General features: G+C 43.4%; 2 protein-coding genes across 5 annotated transcripts in view; one reads left to right on the forward strand and one right to left on the reverse strand.

The window, feature by feature from the left end:
- Positions 1 to 2614: 2614 nt before the first annotated feature.
- LOC118164389 lies at positions 2615 to 11127 on the reverse strand. Of its 3 annotated transcripts, XM_035321900.1 has the most exons (3): positions 10474 to 11127; positions 4292 to 5854; positions 2615 to 4205 (listed from the first exon to the last, which is right to left on the reverse strand). In XM_035321900.1, the coding sequence occupies exon 2, from the start codon at positions 5345 to 5347 to the stop codon at positions 4325 to 4327; it is 1023 nt and encodes a 340-aa protein (XP_035177791.1). In that variant the 5' UTR covers positions 5348 to 5854; positions 10474 to 11127; the 3' UTR covers positions 2615 to 4205; positions 4292 to 4324. The 3 variants fall into 3 exon arrangements, with proteins under 3 accessions (XP_035177791.1, XP_035177792.1, XP_035177790.1); XM_035321901.1 differs by having other exon boundaries at positions 2615 to 5854; positions 10484 to 11126; XM_035321899.1 differs by having other exon boundaries at positions 2615 to 5854; positions 10474 to 11126.
- Positions 11128 to 11700: 573 nt separating this feature from the next.
- ASCC3 (activating signal cointegrator 1 complex subunit 3) overlaps positions 11701 to 15148 on the forward strand; it is a 277788-nt gene continuing 274340 nt past the window's right edge. For both annotated transcript variants that reach the window (XM_035321897.1, XM_035321898.1), the window contains exon 1: positions 11701 to 11782. The gene's annotated coding sequence lies outside the window, so the exon portion shown is untranslated. The remainder of the gene's footprint in view (positions 11783 to 15148) is intronic.

A 15148-nucleotide genomic window follows, 5' to 3' on the forward strand; every position in this document is an offset into this window, starting at 1 on the left:
TATTGAAATGCTGCCAAAGATAAGGCACAATACAAAAGGGAATAAACAAGGAATAAGTTAAGGTGTGGACATCGAAAGAATGATTTAAGAAGAAATTACAAGAAAAATGTTTATTTTTCTGAAGATCAAATTCTTCCTCATAATTTAAATTTCTGTCCAAATTAGTTTGTAAAGAGGATGAAATTGTACTCTTCTTGTATAACTCCCTTTAGCTAACTTCAGACATTATATTAATATATAAACATGTGCTTGTGAGCTGGTCATTTGATGTTCCCTTTACTAATAATTGAGAAACACAGGCACTCTTCCACAGTGTGATTCATCTGATTTTAGGATGAGATGGACAGAACCTTGTATGCTTTCACTGATTTGCAAGCAAAGGTAGAATATGAGCTGAGACACAGATTTCTGTATAGCAAGCATATATATTTTTTTAAGATAAAGCCCTCTCTATGAATGTTTTTTTCATCATTTTTATACACCATAAGCTTTCAAAAAAAATAAAAGTAGTTTGTACTGAAGAAGATCAGATTATTTTTCTTGGAGTACTTGAGCAGTAAGTCTATTTTAAGTCAGCTGCATTTAATAAAATGAATTCCATGTAGTGTCTGGAACTTTCAGGCCACAAAAAATCTAGCAGATAAGAGCTTTATTGTAAAACATTGCTTTATTGATACATTCCGTATTAATACAACTGAGGGCATAGGGCACTTAATTAAAATACTCGTAAAAAAAGTGATTCTAAATTTGGAACAGTTGTAGAAGCTTAGTATGTACAACCTTTTCTACATTTATGGTCTGTGAAAGCGAGGTCATAGTAAAGCCCATAGCAAGGTTTATGCATGCATATTCTTAATGTCTGCTAGGAAGTGAATGTCAAAAAAACAACAACAAACCAAATCAAATCAAAACCAAAGAGGGACAAAAAAATAAAGTTTCAGTATTTTCCAAGATGTGGAGCAAATGTAAGCTAGTAAATGTGATATTTTTTTTTTTTTTTATATATATGTATATATTTCTTATATATAAGAAATATATATATAAGACCTCAGGCTTTGTATTGACCTGACATTGCAGGGTCTCAGAATTCGTTCGTGCTTGCCTTAGTCTGAGCTTTATCTTGCTTTAACAGTTTAGTCAAGTGACTAACATATGACCTATTTAATCCTACACTTAGTAAATACTATATACAGTAGATGTCTGACAAATTAATGCAGTTGTTGACTACAAAACAATAGTCATTTCTGTCAATCTGGGCTGAGAATGCTGCTGTGCCAGACTCAGATGAGCTGGGAGCCAGTGAGAAGGAACCAGTGTTATGAAAACATATAAACATAACCAGAGTACAAGACAGGGGTGGAAGAAACCATCAACATCACACTCCTTCTGGCAGAGAACCCCCCACTGGGAACATGATCCTGAAGGACTTTACTGTGAGGGTAACAGAGCACTGGAACAGGTTGTGCAGAGAGGCTGTGGCGTCTCCTTCTCTGGAGATACTCAAAACCCACCTGAATGTGATCCTCTGCAACGTGCTCAAGGTGACCCTGTTTGGCAGGAGGGTTGGACTAGGTGTCAATTATTGGTGATGTATATATAGGGAGTTCTCTTTTATCTGTGTTGCACAAAACAAGATTTTGTGCAACACAGATAAAGCCTGTAAATTTAAGAAATCCACAGGTAACATGAGTTTGCAAAGCCAAGGTATTCCTTTGCAAATTTGAGCTTTGTAGAGTACATCCTAAAGATAATTTAATGGTAACCTGCATTATTAAGTATCTCTATATCACTGTTTCTATTACAAAACTATACTTTTTTGCATTTGCAAATGGAAGTATTACCATGTGGTAAAATTTTCCTCAGTTCTCCCTCTGATAAGAATAAACAACTTGATTTCTTTAGGCTAGAAACTTGTTTTTATGTGATGTATTTCAAGAAGTCAGGAAAGAAGGGTAGACCTGGAGTATTTGGTATGTGACAGCTTTGACTCACAAATTTTTGATGGCATTTCCTGTTACCTTCGGGAAAGCAATATGCAGATGACAAGGCCTTAAGTCTCCATGAAAGATTTGGGCTCAGAAAGAGTATAACACCATTCCTTAAAAATATAAACAGCGTATTAGAAGAATTCATGAGTATCTTGTTTTTAATTATATATAACTTTAGCTTCATATATATATATAACTTTAGCTTCATATACTAGAAATGTAAAATACTGTATTTATACTACATATGCACTCACTTTGAGAATATGGTTGTAAAAATTATACTAAAAAAAGAAAAAATCCTTAAGTAAACAGCATCTAATTAAGAAGTATTAATTATAATACTTCTTTGCTAGTCCTGCATAGTTTCACTAAGAAGATGTTTTATAACATGATGACTGAATAGAACTGGTAAAAATTGGGAATCTCCTTTGTTTTTATTAGTAAAACACAAAAAGCACTCTAGAAACACTACAGCCAGTTCCATGCAACTATCTACTAAATCCAAGCTATTTAAGATTCCTCTAAACTTTGTGTAATTTTTAGCAAGGGACAGAGTATGTCACTGTCTTTTTGGGAGTGTGTTTTTGAACACCTTGAACTGTACAAATACACACAGACACAGATGCTCGAGTGCTTTTTTTTTTTTAATGAAAAGAGTACTTCATCATGTTATAGGTGGCAGTAACAAATTATGAGAGCCAATCCAGATTTATGTTCATCAGGACCGAATTTATTTGAGCAAGCAATCAAGCAGGCAAAACAGCGCTGGGCAGCTGGGGAATCTCAGCTTCACCAACAGCGTGCACCTCACCCCCGCCAGAGTCCCTTCCTCATCGCCTGGTTGTTCCGGGTTTACGTGGTACAACCTGCTGTGTTCTGCGACTGCACGTCCTGTTGCTAGAGGGTCTTCCCAGGCCCGCTGGTGGTCGCAGGGATGAAGGTCGTAGTCTTCCTCTGCATTGTGGGTCGTGCTCTTGCCGGTCGGAGCATGCGCTGTATGTGCTTTCATGCACTGGGGGTCGTCTTCTCCTTATGTGGACATTTCAGTTACTGCAATTGTTAGCTTAACAAGAGGTTACCGCAGTTGTTTGTTCAACAGGATATGGAGACATTCCAGTTACAAGGTTACAAAAGTTAAAAACAATGTAACAGGTTACCCTACTGGTTTGATTAATAAATTTATTATACAATGTTTATTACAATCCCCCCTTTTTGTTTTTACTATTTTGTTCATCAAACCGGGCACTAGTTTTTCAGGCTAAGGAGAGGATGGGAGTTTCTTTATCAACAACCTCATCCCCCGCTAGGCGTTCATATTGTTTTCGTATCAACATTAGGTGCGCTGCTTCCAATCTATTCTTTACTAACCCAGTAACTTTATTCAGAATACAGGGTCCAAAGGTTAAAATAAACATTAATAGTACTAAAGGTCCAGCCATTGTCGATAATAAGGTAGTTAACCAGGGAGAACGATTAAACCAGGACTCGTACCACCCTCGTTGAGCTTATCTTTCTTTTCTACGCTTCTCCAGTCCTTCCCATAATTTAGCCATGGTGTCCCTTACCATCCCTGTATGATCTGCATAAAAACAACACCCTTCTCCTAAAGCTGTACAGAGCCCTCCTTCCTGTAGGAAAAGGATATCCATCCCTCTCCTGTTTTGTAACACTACCTCCGATAATGAAGTTTGAGACTTTTCCAATGCTGCTATTGACTTTTCTATTCGTTCTAAATCCACATCTACTGCTGCTCTCAGAGAATTAAACCCTTGTCGCTGTTGGATGAAAGGTTATTCCAGTTCCTGCCCCCACCACCCCAATACCTAATAATGTGGTTATCGTAACAGCAGTTATAGGTTCTCTTTTTACAATGTGATGTGCCCCAGTGTCCCAGTAATCAAAGACTACACTTTCTGGATGGTATAATATTTTTGGAATAATAGTGACTTGTATACAGAATTCTCGGGAGGCATTAAACACTGTAAGAGATACAAACGCGGTAAGTCCCACTTTAGAACATGTCCACCAAGCCCCTTCTGGTGGAATGACCCATTTTTCGCTAGTTTTGTTGATTGTGGGTTGGAAAGAGCTGCAAAGCCTTCGTTTAGGTCCCTGTACATTGCTTATGCAGGCTCCTGTCCCAGAGACATGTTGCATGGTTATCCCTATTTTCCTATCTCCCCAAGAACATTGGGAGGGTAAGACTTCAGTGCTCAAATTATATGTGTTATTGATTCCCACGGCTTCGTAAAAAGGGGGTTTTACATCGTAGCATAGCCAGCAATTAACAGTCACTTCAGGGATAGTCTTATTCAGGGTATCATAAGTAGCTTGCATTACTTCCTAAAGGGGTTCTCCTTGGCTACATTTGTATTTACAACTGTGGTATTGTTTTCAGCCAGGAATGTTGCATTTGTCGGGCCCAAGAAAGATAATTTCTCCATTTGTGGTCCCTTGAGGGCTTTATTAGGGCCCACAGCTTGTGGATGTCTTATTTCTTCCTTTTTGATCAATATGAGTACTCCCCTATCTGTTCCAGGTTCCCAGAACCTTACACCCCAGTTTCTTCCTGTCACCCATCCAGGATCTTGAGGCTGTAATATTGTAACTTCTAAAGATTTACAGGTTCCAGCATTGTTTACGCTACCATCATAACTATAAGTAGGCTCACGGCAACCTCCCGGTATCCAAGTAACTCTGAGATATTCATCAGGAGGGGTGGCCCACCATCCCGGAGTGGCTATGGTTTCGCAGCCCCAGTATGCGCAGTAATAGTGTCCTGGAGAGTTACAGTAACTTTTTCCCCGGTTCGAGCGAGGACACCAATAGGTAGCCTTCACGTTTGTAGCCCCCCAGGAATATTGTCTCTGGGGACTACACCCGTGGTGTAGCGTGTTTCCTCCATATCCTACTACCGTTCCGAATAATTCACAATTAGTTATATTAAAGGAAGGTGAGCCTGCTGTAATATTAGTCTTGAGAGTCTTAGAGTCATCCCACAGAATTAAACTCCACTTATAAAGTCGATGGGGGCTCTCTTCTCCCTTTGATACCCCTAACCACATCAGTAGGAATCCCATTACCCATGCAGATAAAGTTAAGCCTGAGAAAAATGGAGGAGTCTTACCTGTACTACGGGTATCCCAAGGTTTTTGGAGATCACTTTGTCTTTTACCTTTGTTGCTTCCTGCAGGGGGTGGGAGGTGTTGGGGAGGTGCTGAGATAGTTTGACTTGGGACTAGCCTTTCGAGGGGCCTCATGGGCAGGTTCTGGAGGTGGTTCACCAACCTTGATCCCCACAGCATTACATCTCTGCCTCCTCCGTCTACTCTTTTGCTGAGAGCAACGAGGTGTACCATCTTCCTGGCAGTAGCCGTATTCTTCAGGGGAACCTCCCTTGTTTTAACCCACCTTAATTTATAGGCTTTCCCAACTTTTTATCCTTCACTTCCCCAGCCCACACCTTGTCCTGACTGCTGTCCGTCTACAGACCACTCAAAGGATTCAGCCTTCGTTGGGCAGAGCTCACTTACATGGAAGCAACACTTCTCAGGATTTATACCTTCAACAAAAATATTCTGCCTTTATGATTTTCCCGGTTGCCACCCCCACACGCAATGCGGGTTCAAATACCTCTGGGGGGGATACCCGTAGGAGCAATGAATCCTCCACTTTTCTTTACAAACAAAAGGGTAACAAATATCATTAGAATCATTACAAAAGATGGTTTCACTCATCAGTTTTCCTCCGGAAAGTGACCTTCAGATTGTCAGGGTTTCCAACCGCTTCCCAATGGGAATCTCGGCCCGGTCCTTTTATCCTGCTAGCACGAGTCCATTCAGGTTCTGCCGTTCGAACCGCGGTGTCTGTGGTAAGTAAAATGAGAAAGGGTCCTTCCCAATGAGGGGTCAGGGAGGACTCTTTCCAAGCCTTAATCAATACCCTGTCTCCTGGCTTAATCTTATGTATTGCCATATCTAGGGGTGGCCTCTGTGCTACTAATCCTTTCTTTATTAACTCCTGCCTTTGCTTCATGAGCACAATAATATATGCTTGTAACACCTTTTCTTCTACCTTGGGGTGCTCAACTAGTATGTCCAGGTCATAAGGCATCCCATACATTTCAAAAGGGGAGATTCCGGTATCGGTCCGAGGTTGTGTTCTCAGATCTAACAAGGCCATCGGTAGGCACTTCACCCAGTTCATCTTAGTTTCAATCATCAATTTGGTTAATTGTTTCTTAATTTCTCCATTCATTCTTTCCACTTTCCCTGAACTTTGTGGATGCCAAGGGGTATGATACTCCCATTTGGTCCCTAAGGGGTCTAGGGCCTCCTTGATGGCCTTAGAGGTAAAATGGGGTCCTCTGTCTGAGTCGATTACCGCTATGTTCCCGTATCTTTGCACGATGTTTTCTAACAGTATTTTTACTACTGTCTGGGCAGTGGCTCGAGCCACCGGGAAGGCTTCTACAAAGTAAGTTAAATGGTCTACCAAAACTAAATGGTACTTATACTTCCCAGCCTTTGGGAGCTCTGTAAAATTGACCTGTATCCTCTCAAACTGTCTCTTAGCTAGCCCCCACCCTCCTGGTACCTTTTCTCTAAGTTGTTGTTTGTTAACCCTTTGGCACGTTAAGCATTCTCCTACAATCTTCTTAGCAATTTCATAAATTCCAATACACATGTACTTAGTCCCAAAGTGGTCCACAAGCGCCTGTACTCCCCAGTGGGTCTGCCTGTGAAATTATTTAATTATTCTCCACGCCATGCTTTTAGGAATAACCTCCCGTCCACTGGGGAGTACCCACCTCCCTTCTTTTTTAACGACTCCCATTTGATGCAGTTTCTCTGCCTCTTGGGCAGTAAAGCTTTTACTATCGCCTACGGTTTTTCTGACCTGGTCTGTTTCTTTCATTACCAGTAATGCAGCCCATTTCGCCTCCTCATCGGCTAGGTTATTTCCCCTTATCTGGATAGAAGTACCTCTATGGTGACCCTTCACATGCACAACCGCAATCTGTTTAGGTCCTCTCAAGGCCTTTAGGGTTTGTTTTATCAGAGCCTCATGTATCAGACCCTTCCCCTGAGAATTTATTAACCCTCGTTCTTCCCAGATTTTCCCAAAGGTGTGAAACACTCCATATTCATATCTAGAATCAGTAAACACAGTCCCCACCTTTCATTTCAGCAGCTGCAAAGCTCTTAGCACTGCATATAATTCACATGCCTGGGATGACCAGGTTGTATCCAAGGAACCAGATTCTTTTACCTCTGAGGTGTTCCCATTTATTATTGCGTAACCCGATTTTCGTTTCCCATTTATTTTTGGACTCTGTGATCTTGGAGGTCTCTTCCAACCTAGACTATTATTATTCTTGATGATCCATCTACAAATAGTTTCTCTCCATTCGGTAATTCCTTCTCTTCCAAGTCTTCTCTTATTTTAGTCTGGGATTCAATTAATTGGACACAATCATGTGTCAGTTTTTCACTTGGTTCCCCATATAGGAACTGAGCTGGATTCTGTAAACTGGTTGTTTCAAGTTCTAATCTGGGGGAATGTATCAATATGCCCTCATACTTCAATAACTTTGCATCAGTAATCCACTTATCTGCCTTCTGTTGCAACACTCCTCTTATCTTATGAGGCGTATATACCTTTAATTCTCTCCCCAGGGTGATTTTTCCAGCTTCTTCAACTAGGAGGGCCGCAGCTACTATGGCCTGTAAACAAGTGGGCCACCCTCCACTAACCGGATCCAGCAACTTTGAGATGTAACCTATGGGCTTCTTTTTCCTAGCCCATTCTTGGGTTAGAACTCCGAATGCCATTCCTTCTCCTGTGCTTATGAACAGATAGAAGGGCCTCCTAGTATCGGGTAGGCTTAGCACCGGGGCATTTACCAAATTTGTTTTTAAATCTACAAGGCTCTGTTCATCTGCCTGACTCCATTTTATCAGCCCTTCCCCAACTAATTTCTGATAGAGGAATTTTACTTTACTACTATAATTTTCAATCCATTGTCTACAATAACCTAGTAGTCCCAGCAGTTGCCGTATCTGTCTCTTACTCTTAAGCACTTGTAGTGACAAGATGCCATTCACCCATTCAGGATCTAATTTCTTAGTCCCCTTACTTAACCAATGTCCCAAGTATTTCACCTCTTCTTCAATGAACTGTAATTTGGATACCTTTAATCCCTTTAAGTTTAAAAAGTTCAATAACCTAATACTGTCTCTCCTGACAGCTTCCTGATCCTCCCCTGCTAACAACAGGTCATCCACATACTATACCAGCGTTACTTCTGGATTCAATTCGTAAGTGCTTAATACCTGCTCCAGAGCCTGCCCGAATAAATTTGGTGACTCCGTAAATCCCTGCGGAAGTACGGTCCACCTTAGTTGCTGTTTCCAATGGGTTTCTGGATCTTCCCATTCAAAAGCAAAATAATCCCTACATTCTTCCTTCAAGGGGCAAGCCCAAAAGGCATCCTTCAAATCTATGACACCGTACCATTCCAATTCTGGGGAAAGTTGGCTCAACAACATATATGGGTTGGCTACCACTGGGAATCTGGTAACAGTTCTCTTATTTACCTCTCTTAGATCTTGAACTAAAGGATAGGAGCCATCTGACTTCTTAATGGGTAGGATGGGAGTGTTGTGGGGCAACATGCAAGGTTCCAATAGTCCTTCAGTTACCGGCTGCAACCCCTTCCTACCCTCTTGTGACATTGGGTACTGCTTTACCCTAATGGGGATCTCAGGATTCCTAATGGTAGTTTCAAAATGGGTAATGTCTAGTTTCCCTACTGACTCAGGAGAGTACCACACCTCAGGACTGATATTTGCCTTGTCTTCCACAGTGAGGGTGTACAACTTAACTGCTATTTCCTTACTTCTAAGTTGATTCCCAATTCAACCATCAGGTCCCATCCCAATAGATTATATTCAGCTTCAGGTACTAATAAAAAGGATCCTATTCTACATTGGTAGGGGGGGTCTCTATTTCTACCCACTTTATTATCGGGACCTTAAAAGGTTCTCCTTTTGCTCCTATTACTTGCAATTTCTCTGGGGAAGGCGAGCATCCCCTGGGCACTGTCTGGACAGTAGATCTTTCTGCCCCAAGTCCACGAGGAACTCCACTTCTTGGTGCTGGGGACCTAGTTTTAGTTTTATCAAAGGCTCCGTTTTCTTAGAGGTCCCCAGCAAATAGAGCCCCTGACCCCCCTAATCTTCCTTAAAGATCTGCTCATCCTGCATGCGTTTCCTGCAATTCCTCTTCATGTGCCCTTTTTTCTGACAATAGAAACACTCAATTTGCCTTAAGTCCCTCAGGTCACTCTGGTTCCTTTGGAGTTTTTCCCTTGGCTTTGGAATACCAGCTCCCCCTACATGGGTTGGAGCTACTCTTTGTCCTTCTCAGACTGCTGCCACCAAAATCCTGGCTTGCCTTTTCTGAGTCTCCTCCTCTCTTCTCACATACACCTTCTGAGCTTCCCTCAGTAATTCATCTAGTCCTTGCTCCTGCCAGTCCTCCAACTTTTCTAATTTCCTTCTAATATCCGCCCATGATTTTGCCACAAACTGAGTTTTTAACAGTGCTTGCCCTACAGGAGCAGCAGGGTCTAGTCCAGAATAGAGCTGGAGATTCTTCCGCAGTCTCTCAAGCCACTCGGTGGGGGTTTCATCCTTCCTTTGATGTTTGCTAAATGCTTTATTAATATTCTGTCCTCTTGGAACAGAGTCCTCCTTCTAACCGCTCCTTTTTCCTAGTTTGACTCCTAGTCACTCTTTGGTTTCCCTCGGGGGATCTAGGGGGGCCCAGGTCGGGTCTGGGGTGGTCGGAAGAGGAGGGGGAGGAGGGATAGGGTCTGGGGCAGGAGGAACATAAGGAGGAGGGGAAACTGGGGGGGGGGGGGGGGGGGGGGCTCCTCAGGAATCTTAGTCTTTCTCCTGGAGCCCTTTTCCTTCAGAGTAAACACATAGGCTCTGGTATCTGACCTTAACCATAAACTGGCATATTTGCTTTCTTCTAAACTAAAAGGTTCCTTGGAATTCACATATATATTCTGAGCCTGACAAACCCAATCCTCAAGTGACCCAAAAACAGGCCAGTATAGGTGGTCTCCCCTTATCTGTTTCCCTCCCCACAGCTGCATACAATAATGTACCACCTTTTCCCTTGTCTGGACAACCAGTCATCCCAGTGGGCAATCATTAACCCTAGAGGACTATCTGGTGGTATATTGGGCAACCCTACCTGAGGACCCCACCTGGAGTCAGAAGGCTTGCTTTTCTTCTGCCCCATCTTCTGAAGTGCCTCCACACACTCACACACTCTCCCCTCGCTCGTGGCTCACACCCTCATGGACAATGAGAACCACACTACAGGAGGGTCCGCGCTCACTTCGCTCCTCAAGAGTGTCTCATTCAGGCGCACTTTGGGAAACCCACCCCGACCAAATGGAACCACTTACCAAAACTTACTCAGTCCTGAGTCTTCGTTTGGATCTTCGTGCACAAAAATTATGGGGTACTGCAGTATTCTTTTGCCTACTTGCCTGATTTCAGGTTCAGAAGTATAGGTCTTGGACTGGGTATCATCCACTCGAGGGCCATCCAAAGATGGGGGCCTCCCCTGAGTTTGGATCCCAGACCAAGTTATCCTATATCCAAGTCACAGCACCAAAATTGTTATTGGTGGCAGTAACACATTATGAGAGCCAATCCAGATTTCCAATCCAGATTTATGTTCATCAGGACCGAATTTATTTGAGCAAGCTGGCAAAACAGCGCTGGGCGGATGGGGAGCCTCAGTTCACCAACGGCGTGCGCCTCACCCCCGCCAGAGTCCCCTTCTGATCCCCTGGATGTTCCGGGTTTGGGTGGTACATCCTGCTGTGTTCTGCGACTGCGCGCCCTGCTGCTAGGGCCCAGGCCCTCTGGTGGCCGCGGGGATGAAGGTCGTGGTCTTCCTCCGCGCGGTGGGTCGTGCTCTTGCCGGTCGGAGCATGCGCTGTATGTGCTTTCGTGCACTGGGGGCCGGCTTCTCCTTACGTGGACGTTTCAGTTACTGCAATTGTTAGCTTAACAAGAGGTTACCGCGGTTGTTTGTTCGACAGGATACGGAGACGTTCCAGTTACAAGGTTACAAAAGTTAAAAACAACGCAACAGGTTACCCTGCCGGTTTGATTAACAAATTTATCACACAATGTTTATTACAATCATACACAGATGAAAGCAGTTCAGTGACCCCAGGATAAATTGGTGTCACATGCTTCATATGAACAGAAAAGATTCTTATGGATTCTTAATAAATTATCTGAATGCTAAAATTTATCCAGTTGGAAGCTTCTTGGAGCCCATTAGTACTTGCAGAGGCATCCAAGCACTTCAGAGTGAGCATCTTTTTTCCCCTCAGCTTAGCTTGGCCCTACAATCCTATGTTCCTCGCTCTTCTTCCCCCCTCTGTCTGCACAGCCTGCTCTTTATCTGCCTTCCTCCACGGCGCCTTGGGATCACGCCGCTTCTCAGGAGCACGGGAGAGGGAATCAGGCAAGCGCCCAGCGACGTAAAGAGAGCAATGAAGAGGGAAACCTACACCGCGGTAAAGTATGGGGCAAACTGCGGTGGGAGCGGAGCCAAACATTATCACAGGAGCTGCCGCCAGGGAAGACGGACCCGACAGCCTCGCCTGGCCTGGCCGCGCCCCGCCCGCTCGCTTTACGGCAGCGCCGCGCCACGCCGGCTCTTTGCGGCAGCGGGACGGGCCGGCCGTCAGGCAGGTGCGCGGCCGGGGGTCGGGTGGCGGCGGCGGCGGCGGTTGGGGGCTGGCGGGCGGCGGCGGGCCGCGACCCCGGGCCTTGGGCCTCGACCCCGGGCCTCAGGGGGGGACAGGCGGCTTCGGGGCGGTGGGGCCGGTGCTGGGCCTTGCCCCGACCCGACCCCGCGGAGCTGACGGGCACGGCGCGGTGCCCTGGCGCGGCAGCGGCTGGGCGTCGGGTGGCCGCGGCCCCGGCGTGGTGGTGGAAGGCTGCTGGCGAACACCGGCCTCCTCCTGCTCTGCTCCGCTCCCCGTCGGTTTTAACCTGGGTGCGGCCGTTGCAGGGGGGATAACGGGCGTGTTGTCACGTGGGAAGCGGCGCTGGTGGTGTTGGATAGCTTCGGTACTTAGTACTGGTATTAATAAACGCAGAGCACTGGGAACAAACAAAACCGAGCCTTGTGGAGTGTTTTTCAGGTACTGTTGGATTCATCGTGGTTGGTAGTGGTAGACTGACGGCTTTGCTTGTAAAACGTGTGGCTGTCACTAGTGTGCTACAACTTACCACTCAGGTGCTTCAGGAGAGCCTATTTTGTTGGAATTCACAGAACATTTTTGTTTGAGAGCTTTTATCAGTTTCGAATTTTGGTGTTTTCCACGTACTTATATTTGTACAGACTTCTTTCAATCCTTTCTCAAGGACTGACTGTGAAATAGTACTGTTGAAATGGAACCAGTAATCTCCTGCAGAGTTCTGAAGATGCTTATTGCAGGTGGTTTTTCTTCTTTGTTACCTTTACTTTTTGAGCCCATTCTGAGTCAAACTTAGATTTGACTTGAGGTTTGACTGTAGTAGAAAAAATGTTAGAAATTACATTTCCGGAGGAGATGCTCTAAGACATATCCACGAGGTAGGTTACAGATAAGTATTTTTAGGAAAAACAAACTAACCCCTTGTCAGTTCAGATACAAGCTGGCTTTGATCAGAAGACTGCAATTGTGTAAGTCAGCTGCTGAGTTCAAGTAAACACACACTGCTTTTCAGCAGACACTGTAATAAAATAACTTCCTTTTGATCTGACTTGTTTCAGGCCATAGTTGAGTGACCTTGTACTTTCCTGGCTTTAGATGTGTAAGTATATGGAGGAACTCTCTTCCCATTTATGCAGGAACACCGACACAATCCCATCTAGGTCATCAGTGCTTTGTCGTGGGACCTTTATGAATTGTGTAAATTACATGTTTGCCCTGATCAGTCTTCTTGAGAAGTTAGCTTGCCTTTTGGAAGAGAACAGAGCACTATTATATGCTATTCCACTAAATTAGGGAGAAGGTGAGAATTAAAATGTCAAACAGCAGTATTTTGTTCAGCAGTTCTATGTTTATGGAGTTGGGTTTTTTTTGAAGCTTAAACCTGACCTTACTTATGTAAGTTACCTGTTTTTAAATTGAGAAGAGGAATGCACACTTTTATTTTCTTGTTCCTTCTTGCAGCTGTTGCATATGTATTTGCAAGCTATCAAAATGTTTCTCTTCCTAGTAACTTAATTAACTCACATTTGTTGAATCTTTCCTAGTAGGTAATGTTGTCTATGTGGCTGGTGGTTATTGTTATCCTCCACTGCATCTTTCTAAATTAATTTTCTTTCTAGAAACTGCGTACACAACAAAGATAAATGCTACAATGGAGTCTTAATACTGACTCATGGAAGGAAATTTTCCTAGTACAGTGTTTTTAGTAACAGTTGATGAAGTCGGTGTTGGGTGCTTTTTAGTCTATACAGTCCTTATTAAAAATATGCTTTGATGGGTAGAGAAAGAATTAAAACCAAACTCTACTCTGTAGTTTGGGTGTACTTACCTTATTAAAATCCATTTAACAAGAGATTGTAATGTATTGTTAGAAATGTGATAGATGAAGTATGAACTAAGAAGAGAAGGAATGAATGGTTGGGCCCACAAACAGTTTGGGAGTCATGAGCTTGCTAAGTCTGAAATTGTAATCCTTAGAATCTCTGTTTTCATCTGACTCCATAGCTCTCTGGTTTCAAATAAAATATTTGTCTAGTTCTGTCTTCTGTAGTGGCCAGTAGCAGGTGCTTAGGAGATGTGCTGGGAAAAAAGAAAAAAAAAAAGAAAACATACAGTGAGAAATTCTGCATTCATACTTTCAGCAGTCAGTGCTTTAAGTATCTGATGAGCTGCCTCTAAGTCATCTGGTTCAATATCTATGAAGTTATCTGAGTTCCACTAATTCACCTAATCCTTTCTTGAGCATGCTTGAACTTTGAGTCTTTTTGGCATGTTGTGACGATGAATTCCCAGATTTAATTATGTTCTGCATAGGAAAGGCATTCCATTTGATACTGTTTTCAACCTAATACTCAGTTTTATTGTGTATCTCCTTATTCTTACATGTGTGTATATATATATATATGTATGTAAATGTTCTTAACAATAGTCAGTCATTCTGTATTTACTCATTCTTGCTTTTAAAACACCTTATCACTCTATAGACACGAACAATTTCACGTCTGTTTCAAGCACAGTCCATACAGGGATCTCCTGTCAGAGCATTCTTTACGCTCACCTCTCCCTGAGGAGTTTGATCCTTGTTTGCACAAAGGATCTGTCTTGGCTGGAGTTAACTTTCATCATAGCCATAACACTTTGGATTTATGGCTAAAGCCGTGTGATAATGTGTGAATGTTTTGGCTACTGCTGAGCAGTGCTTGCACAGCATCAAGGCTTTCTTTTTCCCACTCTGCCTGCACAGTGAGTAGGCTGGGCAAGAGGCTGGGTATCGTGTAGTGTCATGTTCAGCATGAAAGCTGAGATTGAGGAGGAAGGAAGAGGAGGGAGTTTGGCTCCTAAGGTGTCTCCAGTTTGCAGACTGGCAGGGAATAGTCTGCTTGTGGGACACTGATTTCTTTTGCCTTTTTTTTTTTTTGTGTGTGTGTGTTTATGTCTTTTGCCTATTTTGCCATTTGTCCATATCTCAGCCGTCATGAACTTCTCATTTCTGTTCTATCTGCTTTCTCCCCTGTCCCACTGAAGGTGTGAGCAAGCAGTGGTGTGGCTGCTTGGCTGCTGGCTGTGACAGTCCAACACAATGCTTTGTGCAGACATTCAAAAACGTGACTGAGGGAAGCAGAGGTTGTGATCTTTGGTTCTGTGGTAACAGTGCTTACTGAATTAATAGGTGGGAAAGATTCCTGTGCCCTCTGTTCCTTGAGGTTATTCTATTAAAATGGCGTAGAATACTCCACTTGAAGTTGTATACAACTCTGCATAATTTATTGAAAATCCATTAGGCTAGCGAGAAAGTGAAGACTTTGGCAACAACTGCTATTATGGACTGCTTGGACATTTACTAATTTGCCCTTGC

The sequence above is a fragment of the Oxyura jamaicensis genome, chromosome 3 (genome assembly GCF_011077185.1).
Source record: "Oxyura jamaicensis isolate SHBP4307 breed ruddy duck chromosome 3, BPBGC_Ojam_1.0, whole genome shotgun sequence".
NCBI lineage: Eukaryota > Metazoa > Chordata > Aves > Anseriformes > Anatidae > Oxyura > Oxyura jamaicensis.

Excerpts from the sequence above, each read along its gene's own strand:
- LOC118164389 (XM_035321900.1), bottom strand. The coding sequence starts at position 5,347 with ATGGTACACCTCGTTGCTCTCAGCAAAAGAGTAGACGGAGGAGGCAGA.